This window comes from Elephas maximus, chromosome 21, assembly GCF_024166365.1.
Source record: "Elephas maximus indicus isolate mEleMax1 chromosome 21, mEleMax1 primary haplotype, whole genome shotgun sequence".
Taxonomy (NCBI): domain Eukaryota; kingdom Metazoa; phylum Chordata; class Mammalia; order Proboscidea; family Elephantidae; genus Elephas; species Elephas maximus.
The window spans coordinates 40,911,802-40,931,798 of NC_064839.1; the positions used below are offsets into that span (position 1 = coordinate 40,911,802).

Consider the following 19,997-nt stretch of genomic DNA (forward strand, 5'->3'; position numbering starts at 1 on the left):
CGTTTAAAGCTTGGGAAAAAAGCTTTCTTCATTAGTCAAGGTGTTTTGATATGGTATTAAAATCATGTCTAATAAAAGGTGCACTGTGTGATTTTATTTAATGAAGTATTGCTGTACAATCAAAAAATGGGGCAAAGGCCTCTCCTTCACTTTTTCACCTACCTCCTTAGCATTCCTTCAGGCTACTACTTGGGCCTACAGGTGTGTTAAGTGGTTTTCTGAAGGGTCAGACCTGGTGGAATGAACATGTCAGATCAGACCTTGTCCAAGTTTACTAACCCTCTGAAGATTCACAGAGTCCAGTCTGCCATCATCTGTGGAGTGGTTATGATGGAACTCTTCTGGAAAGATCAGCAGGGGCAAAGATCTTAGAGCCAGCGGAGGTTGCAGGGATGTGTGTTCTTTCCTCCCAGGTGTCTGGCCAAAACACCTCCCTTCCCCCCGCAGCCTCTGCTCCCCATGCCGACATCTTGCTCTGCCTGTTGCTTAGACTGTATAGCATCTTGGTGCTGACTCATGGGCATGCTCCATTGAGGCCCTGGTTTGGGACTGAGCCAGTTCAGAGCCCTTGAACCAGAACCAGCCACTCAGTGCTTACAGAAGTTGGCAAACTGGGCTGGGCGGGCAGCAGAGGGCAGGGAGCAGCAGTGCCGTCCAGGCCTCTGTCCCAGTGCCAGGCAGTCTGCCAGAACGGCATTCCAGAGCCTCCTGCCAGGCCGGCTAAGGGACTCTCTGGAGGGAGACAGCTCCGTGCCTCTGCTCTGCCTCTGATCCTTCTCAGACCTGCCCTTCCTTTGTGCTGTTGCCTCCCTGGGCTTCAGCCCCACAGAGCCCAGGAGTGTCCCTACTGGGCAGCAGGTCCCTGGCTCTGCAGGTATCTCCTGTAACGGAACACCTATGCTGTGATGGCATTGCAGACCAACTGGGAGACACTCAGTGTACCGAGGCACGACACAGTGGAGAAATGATAAAGGAGAGTTGGTGGTGAGGAGCTTGGGCTTTAGTGTCAGACCAGCCTGGGGGGCAAACTGGGGGACCAATGCCACTAAGAGAGGCAGCAGCAAGAGCTGACTCTAGAAGGTCTCTGCATTCAGGCTCCTCTACTTCTTCAAGATGATCTTGGGGGGAATGACTTCATTCGTCTGAACTTCAGATTCCTCATGTGTAAAATGGGGACAACCCCTGCTAGCTGGTCACTATGAGGGTGAGAGAGCCTGCCCTGAGGCACCTGGCACATGCACAGCAGGCTCGGTGGTGGCTTTGTCACCACAAAGGGCACCATTCTATTCACAGCACCCCCTGCTTTTGCCTGGCAACTATGTCTCCCTGTTCTATTTTTAATTCCAGGAGCAATGCTGGTGGGGCAGGGCCCAGCCCTACAAATTCCCTTGGCTGACCCCTAGGCCTGAGGACCATGGTTGTGTACCCCCAACGACATCTTAGGCTCAGCTGCTGTGGCATCACTGTGGGTGAGCCGTGAGCTGGGTGGGTCCTGGCTGGAGCCCACGCTGGGTGCTATTCCAAGCTCCGGGGCTGGTGTTTATCCCCAGCCCCACCCCGTGCCTTCCACTCCCACCTGGCACACCACCGCCCTCTGCTGGCTGTTGTGGTCTCAGCATCCAGATCCAGATTGCCAGTTCTTGGGGTGGGGGAAGGACTGGAGGGTGCCTGGGCTTCCCAAGGCAGAACTGGCATTTGTCATCCTCCACCCAGACAGCTGTCTGGAATCCTGTTTCTCCTGCTCTGCCTTCTGGGAGGAGAGGATGGAGAGGAGCTGGGAGGTGGGTTCTGCCCAATCCCTCTGCTAAAGGCCCGGTATGCTTCTGGGGGATTCCTGGACGTCTCACCAAGGCCATCCCTCTAATAGCTGTTTAAGAACAGGTATTCAAGTTTTGTAGGAGCTCTCGTGGTGCAATGGTTAAGGGCTCAACTGCTAACTGAAAGGTCAGTGGTCCAATTCCACTAGCCTCTCTGCAGGAGAAAAGACCTGGCAATTTGGTCCCGCAAAGGTTAGGTTACAGCCTAGGAAACCCTATGGGGCAGTTCCACTCTGTCTTATAGGGTCTCTATGCATCAGAACTGACTTGATGATATACAACATTAAGGTTTTATACGAAAATGCCCTTACGCTTAGATGATAGATGCTGGCGTATATAGGTGAATGATGTCATGAAAGGTCTTAGTTCCAAATGGTTCCCAAAAAAATCCACACACACAAATAAGGCAAAAATGTTCACTGTGGAATCCTCAGTGGCTGGTATTCCAGTAAACAATGTACTATTCTTTCAATTTTTCTGTATGTTTGAAATTTTTCTTAATAAGAAACTTGGGGGAAATGGCTGTTTGCTGAGCACCTACTACTTGCTGGCATTGGAGGGTGCCTCTGAGAAGAGCCCTGCCCCCGAGGCTGACTGCCCAGCAGGGAAGAGTTCTCCCATAGTTGCACTTCCAGAATGTTAGGCATTTTGGAAGGGGAGGGGCTGGAGAGACGTGACTGGTAAGTGGTGGCCAGTGGCGAGTTCGGGTGGTTTGGAGACAGGGCTGATGGGACTTGTCACCACACTAGCCTTTGGTCCATCCACTATTCCCATCCAGGGCAGCCATGGACAGAAGGTCACAGGGCTTTCAAGGCTCAGGCTGTTGTCGCTGCCATCTCTGTCCCACTACTCCCTGGGCAGGCTGTTACTAGAGGAGGGTCCTGAGGTCTAGGCTTGGACTGAAGAACCACAGCCTAGATCAGAGCAAGGTGCCCTCTGCTCAAGGTTAGGGAAGCCTAGATTGACAGGGTAGGTAGGGTGGGGGGTGGGTAGAAGCAGGAAAAGAGCTTAAAGCAGGAGCCAAATAATGGATTGGGAGTGTAGGGGTGAGGTGGGGGGGGTGGGCAGCTAGCTGCCTCTTCCTAAGGGGGCAAAGACCCAGAGGTCAAGGGAGATGGAAGGGCACTGCAGGGGGTGTGAAGGTCTGGAGGTTGGCTTCCAGGACACCATGCCTCTCCCTGGCCCTGGGTAGTAGGAGAGCCAGGATGGGGCCCAGAGCTGAGCGCCACAGGCCCCGGAAAGTTCAAGTTCTGGGCAGCAGCTGCCAAGAGTAGAGGCTGTGTATCTGAGTTTTTGTGGTGATGGGTGCCCTCTCGTGGGCTTTGGGGGAACAGCCACCAAGTAGGCCAGATGAGGGAACAACTGAGGCCAGAGGACAATCCCCAGACCCAGGCCAAGAGGAACAGGCCCTGACTGAGAGCAAAAAAGCTGGTAGTACGAGGTCCTACTCCCTGGAGAGGCATGGTACGGGGAGGATAATTTCACTTCCGTATCTAATGATGGGTAGCAGCAGCTTAGAGGACGTGCTCAGAGCATTCTAAGGCTGGGTTATGGCTTGGTGTAGGCGTTTGTCCCCGTACGTGATGTCTGCCACAGCAAAGTCCTCAGGCCCTGAGGTGCTCACAGGTGGACTAGTTGAAACAGGGACCCAGGTCCCTCAAGTGACCCTTCCTCTGTGGCCTGGGTACCCTCCCCCACCACAGGCTGCAAAGGCAGGGACAGGCCTGGGACAAGGGCACTACTGGCCAAAAGACGTGCAACCTGGAGGAGGAGGGGAGGGTGAATACGGAAGGGCAATACACAGGGGCTGCCCCACTAGGCTCCCAACAGCTGCAAATGGGGTTCAGGTTTATTTAGATTTGGATTCAACTGAAGGATAACTATCTATGTGGGATGGAAGAGGAGTTTCTTCCCACACCAGGAAGATGTTCCTGTCACCAGGTGTAGATCTCAGGTTGCTGGGTCCCCTCGGCTTATCCCTGGCCCCCGGCAGTGGGAGGCCCATTCAGAGGGGAGTCATCTCAGGCCTGGACGTGGACCCATCCCATCTTCCCCAGCCAAGGCAGGATGTGTACGAGCAGACAGGCAGCTTCTCAGGAATGACTCTTGAGTCATTTACTAGACAAAAGGCCCCCCCCACCAGAACAGTAAGAAGGCCAGGGAGGAGCCAAGGACCCAGGCTCCCCCAACCCAACTTAGGCCTAAATACAGAAGGCTGGCTGGCTGGCTGGCTGGCTGGCTGGCAAAGAGGCACCAGCTGCTGCCCACCTCGTGCAGGGTCTGGGCAAAGGCAGAGGGCTGCTTGAGGATGAAGGAAGCTTCTGGGACAGAGGAGGCTCCATGGTCGGGGGGCTGATAGGCTGAGTACTTGCAACCCCTCACAGCACCTTGCCTGGGTTCATGAGGCCTCGGGGGTCCAGCATGGCCTTGAGCTGCCGCATGGTCTCCACACCCACAGCGCCTACCTCCTCCTGCAGCAGCTGCCGCTTGCCCAGCCCAATCCCATGTTCCCCAGTGCATGTCCCGTGGAGTGCCAGTGCCCGCCTGGAGGACAGTGGAGAAAGATCCTCAACAGGGCCCTCTCCCCATATCCCTCAGCCGCCCCAGCTCTGCTCTTACCTGCCCAGGTGTTGTGCAAAGGCCTCGACCCTGTGGAGCTCCTCAGGGTCCTCTGGGTCTACCACCAGGATACAGTGGAAGTTGCCATCACCCACATGCCCAACAATGGCTCCTGAGGGCCCAGAAGTCAGAGCTGCCACCTCCAGCCCAGCCTGCCCAGGCACTGGTGAGTCCCAGCACCTCCCACCCACTGCGCCCAAACAGCGAGCACGTAGAACCTGTGAGTCCCGAGGCCTTCAGGTCCTCCTTGGTCTGCACCAGGATCTCCGGCAGCCGGGAGATGGGCACACATACATCAGTGGAATAGCCCTGGGTTGGACAAGACTGTGACGTTCTTTCCATCCTCCCTGCCTGCCCTCAGGTAAGGGGGGGGGGTCACTGCGCAAGGCCAACAGCAGGTCTGAGTGGACTTGGCTTCAGCTCTTAACCTCATACAAGGAAACATCCCTACTCCTCTCTAGGCTTCAGTTTCTCCCTGGGTGTGTTCTCCAGGCCCTGCCAACAGAAGCTTTCACAATTCACTCTGCTGTCTACCCTCAGCTGCTTGCAGGCCCCTCAGCTCTCCACACTATCAAGTCCTTGCACAGGCCATTCCCTCTGCCTGGAGCCCTGTTTGACCATCGAGTTTGGCTAACACCTGCTCGTATTTCAGGCTTGTGTTTCATCCTTTCATCCAGAAAGCCTTCCCTGTTTACAACTTCTAAACACATCGCACTGTGGCTGCCTGCTCCCTCACCTCCCCTCCCTCAGGATTGCTCCTCTGTCCCTGACCCAGGGCCTCTAAACAGCATCTGAGAAACAGCTGGAGGAGGTAGTCTGCAGCCCTGGGCTCTAGGCCTGGCTCAGCCAACCCCTACCTTCCTGGGCCTCAGTCTGCTGCTCAGAACAGTAGGGTGGTGGGCTGAGGAAAGGGCCCCCGGAATGAGCTGCAGGATCCACCCCTCCAAGTCCCAACTCACCTTGCAGCCTGGCCGTAGGGCCAGGACTGCGTACCAGACATTGTGCCGTGCTGCCCAGAGCCGGCTGCGCTCCTCAGGCTCCTTGGCCCAGGAGAAGTGGGAGGCCCCGTTGTGCCGGGTGATCTCCTCTGTGGGTTGGGAGGGGGTTGATAGTGGGCCCTACACAGGGGCACTCCACTGCCCACGGCAGCCCCACACACCTGCTCGCTGCAGCTGCTCTGCCAGAGCCTGCTTGGAGCCGTGGAACTCCAGGAAGAGTGTGGGTGCCACTGAGCAGTTCAGCTTGCTGTGCCTGTTGCAGGCATCCATCGTGACGTCATCCAGGAACTCTGGGACCAGGCAGAGGGCAGCAGAGCTGAGGCCTGGCCTTCCAAGGGGCCTCTGGGGGAGCCCACATGGACGGGGGAGCCCACATGGACGGCGCATCCCCCGCCTCACCAATGCGGGCCACAGGCACTGCAGCCTGAAGGATGTGCACGGTGCTGTCCACGGCAGCCTGGACACTGGGGAATGCACAGGTGGCAGCCACCGTGGCCTCAGGGGCAGGGTGCAGGCGCAGGGTGGTGGCTGTGATGAGGCCCAGTGTCCCCTCGGAGCCCACAAAGAGCGCCGTGAGGTTGTAGCCAGCTGCACTCTTCCTGGATCCCGGGGACACAGGGCAGGTGAGTGCCCAGGCCACGTGCTGATGGACGTCTGGCCCAAGGCCTGGTGCTGGGGAGCTGTGGGGCTCAGAGTCCCAGGGCTCAGAGTGGGGCAGGGCCAGGGTCATAGTCACAGGGCCCTGAAGCTGGAGTTGGAACTCTGAGCACCATCCTTCAGGACCCTGCCAGGTGGAGAACTGAGTCCGAGGTCTGGGCTGGCCTCCCTCTTGGGCCCAGATTGTTAACAAGGCAGCCAGGGCCCTGGCACATGCAGGGTCCACGTCTGTTATCATGATGAACACACCCCAGCCCCATTTACCTTTGCCCTTGAGACAGTGTTTCAGACCCCCAGGCCCAGGTGGGAGGCCGTGGAGGAGGTGTACTTCACAGCTAGCCCTATCTCTGCTGGAAGGCCCCATCAGTGCTCCAAGCTGCAAGGCCATGGTCGGGGCACTCACCGGAAGTGACGGCGTGGACCTGCAGTGTGCAGCAGCTGCCCGTTGGGCAGCACAACCTCCAGGTTCAGAACGTTGTCCCGCATGGTGCCATAGCGCACGGCATTGGTGCCCGAGGCCCCAGTGGCCGCCATGCCACAGAGTGAGGCATCTGCACCTGGGTCTGAAGGGCAGAGTGTGGGCAGAGGGCTGCCTGGATGGGCAGGAGCCCCTTTCCCCACAAGCCCGGAAAAAATCCTGCTACCAGGGAGTCCCCAAGGCCCTGGGAAAGGTCCGGGAGTCCCAGGCCTACCCACAGGGAACCAAAGGCCGCTATCCCGCAGGTGGGTGTTAAGAGCTTTGCGGGTGACGCCGGGCTCCACCACCACTGAGAAGTCTTCCAGATTCAACTCCAGGATCCGGTCCATGTGGGTCAGGTTAATGCAGACACCACCCTGGCAGAAGAGAAGGTAATTAAGGGCAGGACCTAGTCGTCTGTCTCCAGGGGTGCACCCCACACAGGGCAGTAACAAATGTGATGAGGCCAGACCCTGGCCAGGTGGGACCCCACCGTACCTGCACAGCGCACACTCCACCCTCAAGCCCCGTCCCGGTGCCAAAGGGGATGATGGGCACACCCTGGCAGTAGCACAGGGCTGCCAGCCGGCAGACCTGGTACACATTCTGGGGCCAGACCACGGCATCTGGAGGCTGGCACCTAGAACCAGAGGCCAGCAACTCAGGGGGGCATGGCACCCTCTGGTATGGCTCTCTCATCAAGGAGTCTGAGGCTACACAGTAGGTGAGGGCAGAGAGTATCTTTCTGGAGAAGTACAAAGGAGAGGCCCAGGGTATCCCAAAACAGATGAGGAGGGGAAGATGACAAACCAGGATCCTTACTCCTCACTCCCACCCTCACGAGCCCCCACCTGTGTACGGACTCATCCCGCCCGTGCTGCTCTCTGATCACAGCAGCCGTAGACACACTGGAGGGGCCCACCACTGCCTTCAGGGCCTCCACAAAGCCCTTGCTGAGTGCGCCCTGCAGGGAGAAACACATTGCCAGGGTCACCCAACAGATGGGACCGGGCCACAGCCCTACCCCTGCAGCAAGCTGGGAGAACAGGAGCTGAGGGGGCTGCCAGCATCTCTGGGCACCTCTGGCCTCCCCTCTACCCCACACTAGCACCACCCTAACAGCTCAGCCAGGCTGTGCCCAACTTTATACAATCCCACTATACAGGAACACGTCTTTTCCAAACAGACCCATGGGGCCAATGTCTCACTTCAGAAAACCCACCACCACCCCCAGAAATAAAAAACAACAAAAGCTCTACAAAAAAAATGTCAGCAGGAGTTCCTTAAAATAGCCAGCCCTGCCTTAGTGAATCAAAAAGGTTACTCATCTCTGTTCTTCCTCCAAGTGCCAGCCAAGCACAGCCCCAGGCACACAGGAGATGCAGGAGATGATTAACTGGCAGGAGAGCTCTGCCTGGGTGGGCAGCTGTGAGGCTCTCAGAGACCTTCTAGAGATTTCTTCCCATCTTACATTGCCTCACTGGCATTCTTTCAAAACATGTATGGATATATTCTGCAGCCCCAGAGAGGCGCGCGCTGGAGCCCACAAACCTTTCATCTGACATCCCTCCCAGCCCCGCTCCAGCAGCACTAGGGCCTCGGACCATCTTACTCAACGTCAACGTTTGCCACAGACGAGCCCGGTGGTTCTTTGCCCAAGGTCACCTGGAGCAGGTGCGCCCCAGGCCTGGCGGGTACTGGGACCAGGCCCCCCACCCTCCAGGCTTACCTGCGCCCCCTTAGAGCTGTAGCCTCTCCAAGGGCACAGGCCCCAGGTCGTGACCCGCAGCAGAAGGGCCATAGTTGGGTAGCGCCCCGAGGAGTTGGGGCGCGGGGCGGGCAGATAGCAGCTCCCCAGGGGCTGTGCGGCCGGTCCGGCCCTTTGGCCGCTCCAGGGGTGGGGCTGGCTTAAGGTGGCACAGCTTAAGGTGGCCCCTGCCAGGTCTTGCTGAGTCAGGCCCGTATGCGGGCGCCAGGGACAGTACTTCTAAGAAGGTGAGGCTTAGCTGACACATGGGGAAGCTGAGGGACGGCGGCCACTCTCTGGCTTAAAACTCTCCAGCGGCTTCTGAGGGCACTTCGAACAAACACAAACTCCCTGTCCTGTAGGCTCAGAAATGATGTGAATTGTGGGTTGATCTTGTAACTGGCAGCCTTGCTGAATTCTAGAATTTAGTTCCAATATTTTGTTGATCCTACTGTTTTTTCCTAGATGGCTGATTGTATCATATACTTATAATGATAACCTTATTTCTTGCCTCCCAATCTTTACTCCTCGTTTTTCTCCTTTCCAGCATTGGCTTGGAATCTGGGTTAAGCAGGATCAGGGAGACTCCAGTCGAATTGGGAGGAAAACATACTTCCAACCACAGGACACTGCCTAACTCGATGACTTACGGTTTAGTGCTTGGTTTTACTCCCCGGTCAAATTTAAAGAACATACTCTTTATCTCAAGATATTGCTTCAATTTACTGAGGCGAAACCATTTTCAGCAGAGTTTTCTCCTCAGAACACTTTGAAAGATTCCAGAGTTCTAACTTAATATGTCCTTTAACTTCGATATTTGTTAATGCAGGACCCCAAAATGCAGTGGCTGATATATTTGCTTTAGAAATTCCTTTAGTAGGTTGGTGGATGGTTTACTGCCTTGGTTTTTGTTCGTGAATGCCAGGGTTTCGTATTTGAGGAGAATTAACCAAAAATTCAAACCCGCTGCCGTGGAGAGGGTTCAGACTCAGGGCGACCCCATGAGTTAGGGTATTGCCATTCATAACCTACTCTGGGGAAAGCAAACTGTCGCGGCCCAGAGATTACCACTGACGGCTCTCACCAACCTCTAAACAAAGGTGTAGACTTTCCCGAGAGTCCCTAAAGGCGCGGCCCCAGAGGCCTCTGGGAAACGTAGTCCCCAAATTCGATAGCCCACCCCCTCCTCGGAGGACCAGGGAACGGCGCGCGGCCCCTAGGTCTGCGCATGTGTAGTGTTGCGAGCGAGCCGGAGGCTGCCCTTCCCCCACCTCCAGCCGCGAGTGGACGCCAGGATTCCCGTCTCCTCGCGACTTGGCCACCCCGCGCCGTGACTCGGCCTGGCACTGAGCCGCGGGTGGAGGCTGTGTCCCTGCAGGTACGAGGGGGACTGCCTGGCAGCTCGGCGGGGCCTGGGGGCGGAGGAGATGGGGTACGGGATGGGCTCGTGCCCGCGCGGGTGGGAGCCCAAACTTCGGCGACTCGCGGGCTGCAGCGACCCTCGGGGCGGCGTACAGGACTGCGCGGCGCTCTCCTCCGAGCCGGGCGGCAGGGGCGGCGTGGCAGGGTCCTTGGGGGCGGGGACGGCGGAGGGGGACGACGGCTGCGAGGGCTCGCCTTCCTCCCTTTGTCAGAAGCGGCTCCGGGAGGCGGCGAGGGTCCCCAGTCGCGCGGGAGCGAGTCCGGAAGCCCTGCGGGCGCGCGCGGGGCCAGGCCCACCGGGGCGGGGAGGACACCTGTCAGCGCCTCCGGGACGCGCGGGGAGCCCCTGGACCTGGGGGGTGGAGGCTGGAAAGCCCAGCACACTGCGTGATGCACACCTCGTGCCCAGTGGATACAAGCTGGGATCTCTGCGAGAGTCTGTATAGTTAAGTATTTCAGCCAATCTTCACATCTCCCCTGCGAGACTCGGTTTTATCATCCCCTTTTCAGGAGAAAAAGAGGAGGTTCAGAAAAGTGAAGTGATTTACCCAAGGTCACACACCCAGCCAGTACTTTATGTTATAGAAGTGGCAAATATTTTATTGTTTGTCTTTTGGTAGGTCTGTACATCATTTATAGGAAGCAGGGGCTGAGGTAAACAGTATTTATGCCTCAAACGGGCGTGCCTCCTCTCCTGCTAGAACTTTAATGTTGGGGATCAAACCATTCTAGTCAGGACTTTTGTTGTTGCTGTGATTTCTCTTCACTGCACAACTGATTTCAGATTCCTCGGGCAGTACCTTGTAGTTAGAGTGAAGGCTGGCTTGCTGGAGGGTTTTCACCACCATACACACACAGTTTCTCTTCTAAGGAGCTCTGGCGGTACAGTGGTTTAGCACTCGGCTGCTAACTGAAAGATTGGTCATTTGAACCCACCCAGCAACTCCTCAGGAGAAAGACCTGGTGAAGATTACAGCCTAGAAAACTCCATGAGACAGTTCTGCTCTGTCACACGGGGTCTCTGTAAGTCCAAACTCACCTCGATGGCACACACCATTTCTCTTCTAGCCTCAGCTTTAGGCCTTCCCAGTTTACCTGTTTCTCAGAGACGTTCCCTCTTCGTCCTCCTGCGCTTCTCCCAGCAGTAGACTCTTTCCTGTTGTTTGTTATGCACTGCTTGCTAGCCTGGTGAGGGAGAGGGACAGAGCAACCTCTGTTATTCTTGTCCAGCATCACTCTTAGGTGAGACTCCTTTTCCCTGGGATCAGGGGTGGGGTTTTCTCAATTATCATGTCCCTCCCCCAGTGGTAGGAGACCTCTAATTGGCAGAATGGTTTCCTGCTCCTCCCCCAGGGATAACCCAAAAAAAACAAATCCTTTACCATGGGATCCATTCTGACTCTGAATCATAGCAACCCCGTAGGACAGAGTAGAACTGCCCCACAGAGTTTCCAAGGCTGTAACCTTTATGGAAGTGGACTGCCTCATCTTTCTGCCGTGGAGCAGCTGCTGGGTCCGAATGGCTAACCTTTCAAGCCCTTAACCACTCTGCCACCAGGGCTTCTTCCCCCAGAGATAGAAGTTTTTATTTTTTATTCGTTTATTATTATATGGTATTCTTAGCAATGCCTTCAGTCTGAAAATCTGTCTTCTACTTGGTTAGACTTTATGATTTCTGATATGTGGATGCATTTCTACTGTCTGATTTAGCACCTTTTATTTACTTTGCTTTTTCTTTCTTCTTTTCTCCTTTTCTTTTGACCTGTTGTATTTATCTCCCCTTTTTTTCTCCTCCTGGAAATATGTTCTACTTTTAGTTTTCTAATAGTTATTAATACACATCCAGTAACCAGTTGCCATTGGGTTGATTCTGACTTACGGCAACCTTTGTGTTTCACGGTACAGCTGTGCTCATAGGGTTTTCAATGGCTGTGATCTTTCTGAAGTAGATCTCCAGACCTTTCTTCGGAGGCATCTCTGGGTGGATTCAAATCACCAACCTTTTGGTTAGTAGCTGAGTGCTTCACCATTTGCGCCACATGACTTTAATATCTCCAATTCAAGGAGCCTACAATGATTTAATTGTAGTCTTCTCCCTTGAGTCATGTTTTGCTTTCCATTTCTTTTAGTTCCACTTTGTTTTTTGTAACTTTCAAGTTAATTATTATTATGTTTTGTTTTTCTTTTGCTTTATCTTCCTGTTTACTGCTTTCTTAGAAAAAGTTGCTTATCAAACTCCTCATGGCCCTATTGGAGTCTCAAGTCCACAGGTGGATGCTGCCATAATGTGATCCTTTCTGCCCCTTCTGAAGAGGCAAAGGGATTATCCCATGAGGCGGTATTTTCCCAGGTGGTGTGTAGGGATTTCTAAACAGGTAATTCTAGGCAAAGGAGCCCTGGTGGAGCAGAGGTTAAGCACTTGGCTGCTAACTGAAAGGTTAGTGATTTGAACCCACCAGCCACTCCACGGGAGAAAAATGTGTCAGTTTGCTTCCATAAAGATTACAGCCTTGAAAACCCAATGGGGCAAATCTGCTCTGTTCTGTAGGGTCGCTGTGAGTCGGAATCAACTTGACGGCAGCGGGTTTGGGTTTTATTTGTTGTTAATTCTAGGCATTCTGAGGCAGATCAGATCTTTAGTAACGGTGCGTTACTTTTTTCTCTGTTCTAGTTCTGCCTTCGTAGTTCTCTGCCTTTGCCCAAAAGCTGTAGAAAATGAACAAATCCCAGGTGAGTTGTTTGTTGCCCACTTTGGTTTACAGTGCATTTTAGGAAGTTTTTAAGAGTCCAGATAATGAAATAGAAAAGCAAAAATGAGTAAAACTCAAGGAAAACATAGGAAGTACGAGTAGCAAAAAAGCAAACCATGTTAATTATGTGCCTTATATTGATTTTGAATACCAATTCCTTGCTTCTCTAGGTCTGAATAAATTTTATGGGTCATCATATTGCAAGTATATTAGATCTTTTTAGCTCGTCCCATGTACCTCTTAGCCTCTCTGTCCTTTACTCTTTCTGTACATCAGTCTGGATATTACGCACCTTCTAAGGAGCTGTGTTCTACTTCACTGTTCATCTCTTCAGCTGTGTCTAATCTGATAAACCCATCCGTATATTTAAACCTATACTTTCTTCCATTTTTATGGTTTGGATATGGTGGGGAGATTTTTAATTGTGCCCAATATTTTGGTTTAAAAGTGTAAGTCCATCTTCTGCCCTTAAATATTCAGAGCTTTAATTAGCTCTTAAAATTGCCTAATTTGATACCATGAAAATAATGCCCAACTTGTTAGCACTCCTTTTGCGATTATACTTTAACCTCATGTGAGCTTCGTCAGTGCGCTAGTAACATCTTATTGCAAGTGTATGTTCATGTGCTTGCCTCGCTATACACATCTTGAGAGCAGAAACAGTGTTTTATTAATCTTAGATCCCTATCAAATAAGACAGCACCAGCAATGTAGAAGAATCTGAGTAAATGTTTTAACTATTTCTGAAAGTGAGTTTTGGAGACTTGACAGGACATAATAAACCAGATGTAGAGTTGGTCTTATGTAAATTTTTGTGGTAAGTGACTCTTTTACACAACATTGTAAGAATATGTTTCCATACGTACTTTCCACATCATCAAATGCTGATCGTTTCAGAGTGAATAGCAATATACCATTTCAGGGATCGGTCTCATTCACGGATGTGACTGTAGACTTTACCCAGGAGGAATGGGAGCAACTGGACCCCTCTCAGAGGATCCTGTACATGGATGTGATGCTGGAGAATTATAGCAACTTACTTTCAGTGGGTAAGGATGGCTTTCAGGTATAGTGCAATGTTTCCCTAATAGCATTTGTGTCCTTTCTTAGTGACAAAATATTACAGGCGCTTGATTACTAAACAGTTTTGGCCTTGAGCTTCAAGTGTTAAAGCTAAGAGATAGTGCTACCCCTGGATTTCTATTTATTTTCAGGGTCTCTGAAGTCCAAGCAGTTAGGAGCTAAGTTTCTAGCAAGTTCTCAGGGCTTCAAACCAGTTCCCTCAAATCCCTGCTGAGAATTTGGATTTTTTACAAGTTCCCAGCCTATGTTAATGCTGCTGGTTAGGCACCAATTCTGAGAACCACTAGTAAGAGCAGTGGTTCTCAAAACGTATTATAGTATTATACGTAAGAATCACTTGGGAATCTTGTTAAAATGTAGGTTCTGATTCAGTGTATATGGGGTGGAAATGCAAATTCTCAGCAGGGGTTCGAACCTGAAAGAACCAGTTCAAAGCCCTGCAAGTTCTCTGATATTATCAAACCACGTGTACTTTTAAAGTTGGAGCAGTGAGGAGAACTGTACATTTAGAGGTAGAATCACCAATCCAGAGCTTTCCAGGGAAGAGATGGAGGGTGGGAAGGAGAATCAGATAGAGAGAAGCCAGTGGAAATAATAAACCAGGGATTGTGAATGGGTTGGTCCCTTTGAAATATTTTTCAGGAATCTTTTTCAAATTCCTAAACCTGTAGGGATGGCTGAGGACAATGACCTTTAAATCCTCAGATCTCTGAATCACAGCTCCAGTTATCACTGTCTGCCTGCCTAACTTCTGTAGTTGGGCCCTGAATCTGATACTTGCCTAAGGCATCTTAAACCCTTGTGTTGTGATTAGTTGCTCTTTGTTTAGTATTCTCAGTTTGCCAGAATAAAAACTTATATTTTACCTCATGATAATTGGTGCCGTGTCCTCATGGAAGATACGGCTTTTTCAGTACAAGAGTGACATTGTTGTCCTGGACACAGATGGCAGCAGGATCACAAGAGTCAGCAATAGCCAGTAATACATAAAATGAAAATAAAGGGTATTAAACTCCTAGGTCGAGGCTGGGTGGTTTGATCCTTAAGACCCCTTCAAGTAAAACCAGGTATAAAAGCAGAGGCAAAACTCGTCTGGGGACAAGGTTAAACCTATTAAAAGAAGAAAGATAGGACATGGTGGTGAAGACACATTCACTGTCCGACAGTTTCAATAGAGAAAAGCAGTCAACCAGCAGCAGCAGCAGTGGGTGGCCCTGCTGTCCAGATGGCTTGCCGTTAGATTTATTTAGTATTCCCTGCAGAATATGAGAGGTTCCTGGGCCTCGCCATCCATCTGCAGAATAGTCTGTGTTTAGAGACCTGGGGTAGGATTGTCTGCAAACCTGTGAGAAATGCAGCTTTTAAAGGAAGTTACATGGATGTAAGTGAGCAGAGTAGAAAAATGGAGGAAGAACCTAGAAGCATGGAGACTGTGCAGGCTGGTGTAATGTCAGGTCAGGTGTTGGTTGCTAAACTCAGATCTGCACAGATGTTGTCCATTAACATCTTTGTCTCCTAATTTTCTTGGTCTCTGTGCTCACTGTGAGGTGTCCTTGAAGACATATGAATCTCCTTCATTCCTGCAGTTGCCAGCTTATATATCATTTATGTCCTGTTTGTTGCCTTTTGTTTTCATTTCACCTTCTCACCCTCTTTTTAAGGTTGTTTTGTCATTTGGTGATGGTACTTGCGTCCATTGTCAGTTTTCACCTCTTACTTTGCCACAGGATTTTATCTTTTTATTTCAAAGCTTGAGAAAGACAAGGAAAATTTGCACTGAGGATTTTTTGATGCAGGGAGACTGGGTCCTAGAGAGTCAGCCCCGTAGTAGAACACTTGTGGAGACTCCATTCCATTTCAGAGTGAGAAGGGACTGCCAAAGTGTATTTCATTGTGCTCTTTCCTAGAAGTGTGGAAGGCCGATGACCAGATGGAGAGGGACCACAGAAACCCAGATGAGCAGGCGAGGCAATTTCTAATCCTCAAGAGCCAAACCCCAGTGGAGGAAAGAGGTAATCTCTTTGAAAAAACATTTAATCTGAGCACAGACATTGTTTCTTTAAGACAAGTACCGTATAAATATGATTTATATGAAAAAACATTGAAATGTAATACAGCTGTACTTAATAGTAATGGAAGCTATGCAAGAAAGAAAGCTGAGGAGTACAGTGGATTTGGAAAAGCACTCCTCTTTCTGAAGCAGGAGAAAACCCACCCTGGCCTGGAATACTCTGAATATAATAAAAGTGGGAATGCCCTCAGCGACAAGGAAGCCATTTTTAAGCATCAAAAAATTAAAAATTTGGTTCAACCTTTTATTTGTAATTACTGTGACAAGACTTTCTCCTTTAAATCACTCCTCATTAGTCATAAGAGAATACATACTGGAGAAAAACCCTATGAATGTAATGTGTGTAAGAAAACCTTCTCCCATAAGGCAAACCTCATTAAACATCAGAGAATCCATACTGGGGAGAAACCCTTTGAATGTCCTGAATGTGGAAAAGCTTTCACCCACCAGTCAAACCTCATTGTGCACCAGCGGGCGCATATGGAGAAGAAACCCTATGAGTGCAGTGACTGTGGCAAGACATTCGCCCAGAAGTTTGAGCTCACCACTCATCAGAGAATTCATACTGGAGAGCGGCCCTATGAGTGTAATGAATGTGCAAAAACCTTCTTCAAGAAGTCAAACCTTATTATACATCAGAAAATTCACACAGGGGAGAAACGCTACGAGTGCAGTGAATGTGGGAAATCCTTCATCCAGAACTCACAGCTCATTATACACATGAGAACTCATACAGGAGAGAAGCCCTATGAATGTACCGAATGTGGCAAAACTTTCAGCCAGAGGTCAACCCTTAGGTTACATTTGCGAATTCATACAGGAGAGAAACCATATGAGTGTTCTGAATGTGGGAAGGCCTTCAGCAGGAAGTCCCGTCTCAGTGTCCATCAGAGAGTTCATATAGGGGACAAGCCCTGAGACAGCAACCAGGTTGAACTGTGGAGAACCCTTCTACAAAAGTTCTTCAGTGTGGGAGAAACCTCGGGAAGGAATGTGGGAATTCATGCTGAGATACAGTCTGTGAACTCAGAAATGTGTAAAAAATAGGATCCCATAAGACCAATGTTATACTGGAAGTTAGGTATGATACCCAGCTAAAGAGTACATATCAGATTATGTCCAATTGTAAATAGACATACTCAGCTATAGTACAGTGAGCTCTTTCAAAGCTTGAATGAATTGAATATACCAGGCAGCAGCATAGTAGATGTACAGACAGTACCTAAGTATGTAGTGGTTATGTGTGATATGCCACAGAACACAAACTATGTTTTAGAGTTGTACATGTGAATTTAACATAGTCACAGGGAGTTTGAAATTCTTGTCCTATGGGAGTGGCTGGTGGATTCAAACTGCTGACCTTCTGGGTAGCAGCCGTGTTCTTAACCACTGTGCCACCAGGGCTCCATGTGATATTAGGATACATCAAACATGGTTTTTCTTGCTAAACATCACACGTGTTTTTCAGAACCTTTACAACCCAGGATGCATTCAGAATGGAGTATGTGACGAGTTTTAAAGTAGCATGTAGCGTATCTTCTGCTGCTGCTTGCTCACATACATGAGTTGGTGTGACTATTGTTACTGAGCTGCCTCTTCAACAGCCAAAAGACAATGTTGTTGAAGTTTTAACCTGCTTCTGGGTTTGCTGAAGATTTTCTAGAATAATTATTTACATAAATACGCAAATATAAGTAAGAGGAGATCTAGAGAGGTGAAAGGAAACAAACGTGGGCTGTATTTATTACTCAGTACACACCACAGGATAGAAACGTGCTGTGTGAAGAGAGAGGTTCTCTCCCTCCAGCAGGATCTTGCTATTTTTCAGTGGGATATTTGCATACAAATGCATGAGTGTTACCAAATTGTTGTGTACCCAGAAACCACCTGTATTTTTGTGTGTTGCTTTGTTTCTCTTAATATTTTACAAATTGTCTTGCAAAAGTTTTAGGATGCTTATATAGCTCATAAATGTTAGCTACGTTTCAGAGACTTAAGAATAATTTATTCTGAGTAACTGTCAGGAGATACTGTTTTGCTTTTTTATAGTCCCACTTGAGAAATGAAATTTTTCAGTATTCTGTTGTTTTAAAGAGGCAGTTCTACTTCCTTGAGTTTCAGTATAATCAACCTAAAATATTTCCCTTTGCAACCTGACTTAGTGTCAGTTATAACTTTCCTTTAAAAGTTGCCAGAGCAAATGCTATATATAAGTTAGATTATTTTCAGTGGTCTCTTCATATAATGTTTGATGATTAAAGTAAAAAAAAAAAAAACTTATTTTGCATAACTCAAAGATACACCATTTGAGCCTTGATTGCAAAGTCATTAAGTCATTAACTCCAAAGGTCTTCCCCTCGCAATCACAAATCATGCATTAGAATTGAAGATGGCAGCCATAATTGTTCTTTCTTTTTATTAGTTATTTTTGAAGGTCATTGATGTGCTTTGACTATATATGAATGTGAATGACTTTTTCTCAGAATATCCAGAGCTCAATAAGTTTTTGTCTTTCTAAGTTGTCATCTTAGTTACTAAAGGCAAGGAAGCAGGATGAAAGGTTAATTTCATAACGCTGCTGTTGGAAATGTATCTTATGACAACCTCCTTGGAAAACATTGTAGCTTTGTCTTTTAACTCTGAGAACATACATACTCTTCAACCCAGGAGTCTCATCACTCCTGGGAATCTATCCCTAAGAAAAAAAATAAAGTGCCAATACCTAAGAGTATATGTTTATCAATGTATTTTGCTTGGAAAAAAGCAACGGCCTACAGTGAGTGAGGCAGAAATGCCAGAATTGCTGTGGTGGATGGTGGCAGAGGGATTAAAAGGCTTACGGAGGTGGGCGTTCTTTAACACCCAGTGGGTGACTGTCCTAACGGGAGACGCAGAAGATACACTCATCTCCAAAGCCATAAGGAATGTGCTAGTGAGCGGGCACCAGCATCGCTGAGAAGTTCAGGCCGGGGTGGATGGTAGGTGATGCCGCCACAGCACTGGACCACTGACGGCAACGAGGGTGCCTCAGCTCCCCACAACCATCAGGTCAGGTGGTTTTGTTTACCCATCAGCAGCTAAGTGGATGCAGTTATCCCAACAAGTGGCAAGTCTGGATGGCAGCCAGGGTCCTGCCCTCAGGGTCATGGAGACAGTTCATAGAACCCAGTGTGCCTGGGGCAGAATAGAAGTACTGCTAAAAGGATACACAGTCTGTACACTCAAGAGAAATCAAGGATGGATGATCAGCAGGCTGATTTAAAAAAGCCGTGATCCCTTGTCCAGTTTCCAGGTTTGAGCCAATGTTCACACCTGGAACTCACAGACTGAAGGAGAGGCCAGTGTTCAAAATAATTTCTTCAGTCCTTACCTAAAGAGATCAACAGCCATGTAATTTGATGACAGTGTACTAGGGAAAGGGGACCCAAACATTTCAAGGACTAATTCTCATTAATAATTTCTAAATATTGATTACATGTTGAAATGACAATATTTTGGATATATTGAGTTAAATAAAGTATATTATTAAATTTAGTCCACCTGTTTCTTTTTACTTTAGTAAGGCTACTAGATAATTTAAAATAACATATTTGGCTTCCACAGTATTTCTTCTGAACACTATTGGGTTAAAAACCAAAAAAAAAAAAAAAAAATCCATTGCCATCCAGTTGATTCCAACTCATAGCAACTCTATAGGACAGGGCAGAACTGTCCTATAGGGTTTCCAAGGCTGTAAGTCTTGATAGCAGACTACCACATCTTTGTCCCATGGAGCGGCTGGTGGGTTTGAACCACTGACCTTTTGGTTAGCACCTGAGCTTAACCACTGCACCACCACCTTGCAATGCCCATGGTGGACACTAGATGGCAACCTTATCCTGGGGCTGCCATGCTCAGCTGCCCAGGAGGCCTGTTGGGGAGTGGTTGGCAGAGGAGGCTGGTCTTACTGTTGCCAGTAAGGTTTGTGCTGGCTACTCTGTTTTTATATTAATCACACCTGATATTCACTTGTATGTAAATAGTTCTTAGTGTAATAATAAAATATGTTCTTTGCTCTGAGTGTAAGAGCAGTTATTCTTAAAAGACTGGAGTTTTTAGAATATTTGTAATAATTTACTTCAAGTCCACCTCCTCTGCCCAACCCTTTTTCCTTTCTCCCTTCCGCATGTTCATTCTCCACATCAAGTTCAGCACTTTTGACTCTGTTCATGTTCTTAGTAATTCAAATAGTAAATTGCCTATATCACCTTAATTTCAACATATTATGAACCACCATCAGAACACCTCATATTCTGCGAGGCAAAGAAAGATGAGGGAAAACGCTGAAAGAAATGCAGAAGGGAGCCCCCAGTTCATTCCTGCCAAGAGGCCAGGTA

The 19,997-nt window shown here is 49.4% G+C and overlaps 2 protein-coding genes across 12 annotated transcripts; one reads left to right on the forward strand and one right to left on the reverse strand.

Moving 5' to 3' along the window:
* Positions 1 to 20: 20 nt before the first annotated feature.
* Positions 21 to 8,590, reverse strand: LDHD (lactate dehydrogenase D). Of its 6 annotated transcripts, none has more exons than XM_049864958.1 (11): positions 8,278 to 8,483; positions 7,400 to 7,512; positions 7,047 to 7,188; positions 6,784 to 6,925; positions 6,495 to 6,654; positions 5,834 to 6,114; positions 5,596 to 5,724; positions 5,396 to 5,523; positions 4,655 to 4,745; positions 4,437 to 4,548; positions 21 to 4,361 (listed from the first exon to the last, which is right to left on the reverse strand). In XM_049864958.1, exons 1-11 carry the CDS (start codon positions 8,347 to 8,349, stop codon positions 4,196 to 4,198), a joined length of 1,536 nt encoding a protein of 511 aa, XP_049720915.1. In that variant the 5' UTR covers positions 8,350 to 8,483; the 3' UTR covers positions 21 to 4,195. The 6 variants fall into 6 exon arrangements, with proteins under 6 accessions (XP_049720915.1, XP_049720912.1, XP_049720910.1 ...); XM_049864955.1 differs by having other exon boundaries at positions 5,834 to 6,033; positions 8,278 to 8,481; XM_049864953.1 differs by having other exon boundaries at positions 5,834 to 6,033; positions 6,495 to 6,925; positions 8,278 to 8,481.
* Positions 8,591 to 9,583: 993 nt separating this feature from the next.
* Positions 9,584 to 19,885, forward strand: ZFP1 (ZFP1 zinc finger protein). 6 transcript variants are annotated; one of them, XM_049864967.1, is made up of 5 exons: positions 9,614 to 9,673; positions 10,589 to 10,740; positions 12,389 to 12,447; positions 13,390 to 13,516; positions 15,458 to 19,885. In XM_049864967.1, the coding sequence occupies exons 3-5, from the start codon at positions 12,433 to 12,435 to the stop codon at positions 16,537 to 16,539; spliced, it is 1,224 nt and encodes a 407-aa protein (XP_049720924.1). In that variant the 5' UTR covers positions 9,614 to 9,673; positions 10,589 to 10,740; positions 12,389 to 12,432; the 3' UTR covers positions 16,540 to 19,885. The 6 variants fall into 6 exon arrangements, with proteins under 6 accessions (XP_049720925.1, XP_049720930.1, XP_049720924.1 ...); XM_049864969.1 differs by lacking the exon at positions 9,614 to 9,673 and adding an exon at positions 10,148 to 10,162; XM_049864968.1 differs by lacking the exon at positions 10,589 to 10,740 and having other exon boundaries at positions 9,584 to 9,673.
* The last annotated feature ends 112 nt before the right edge of the window (positions 19,886 to 19,997 follow it).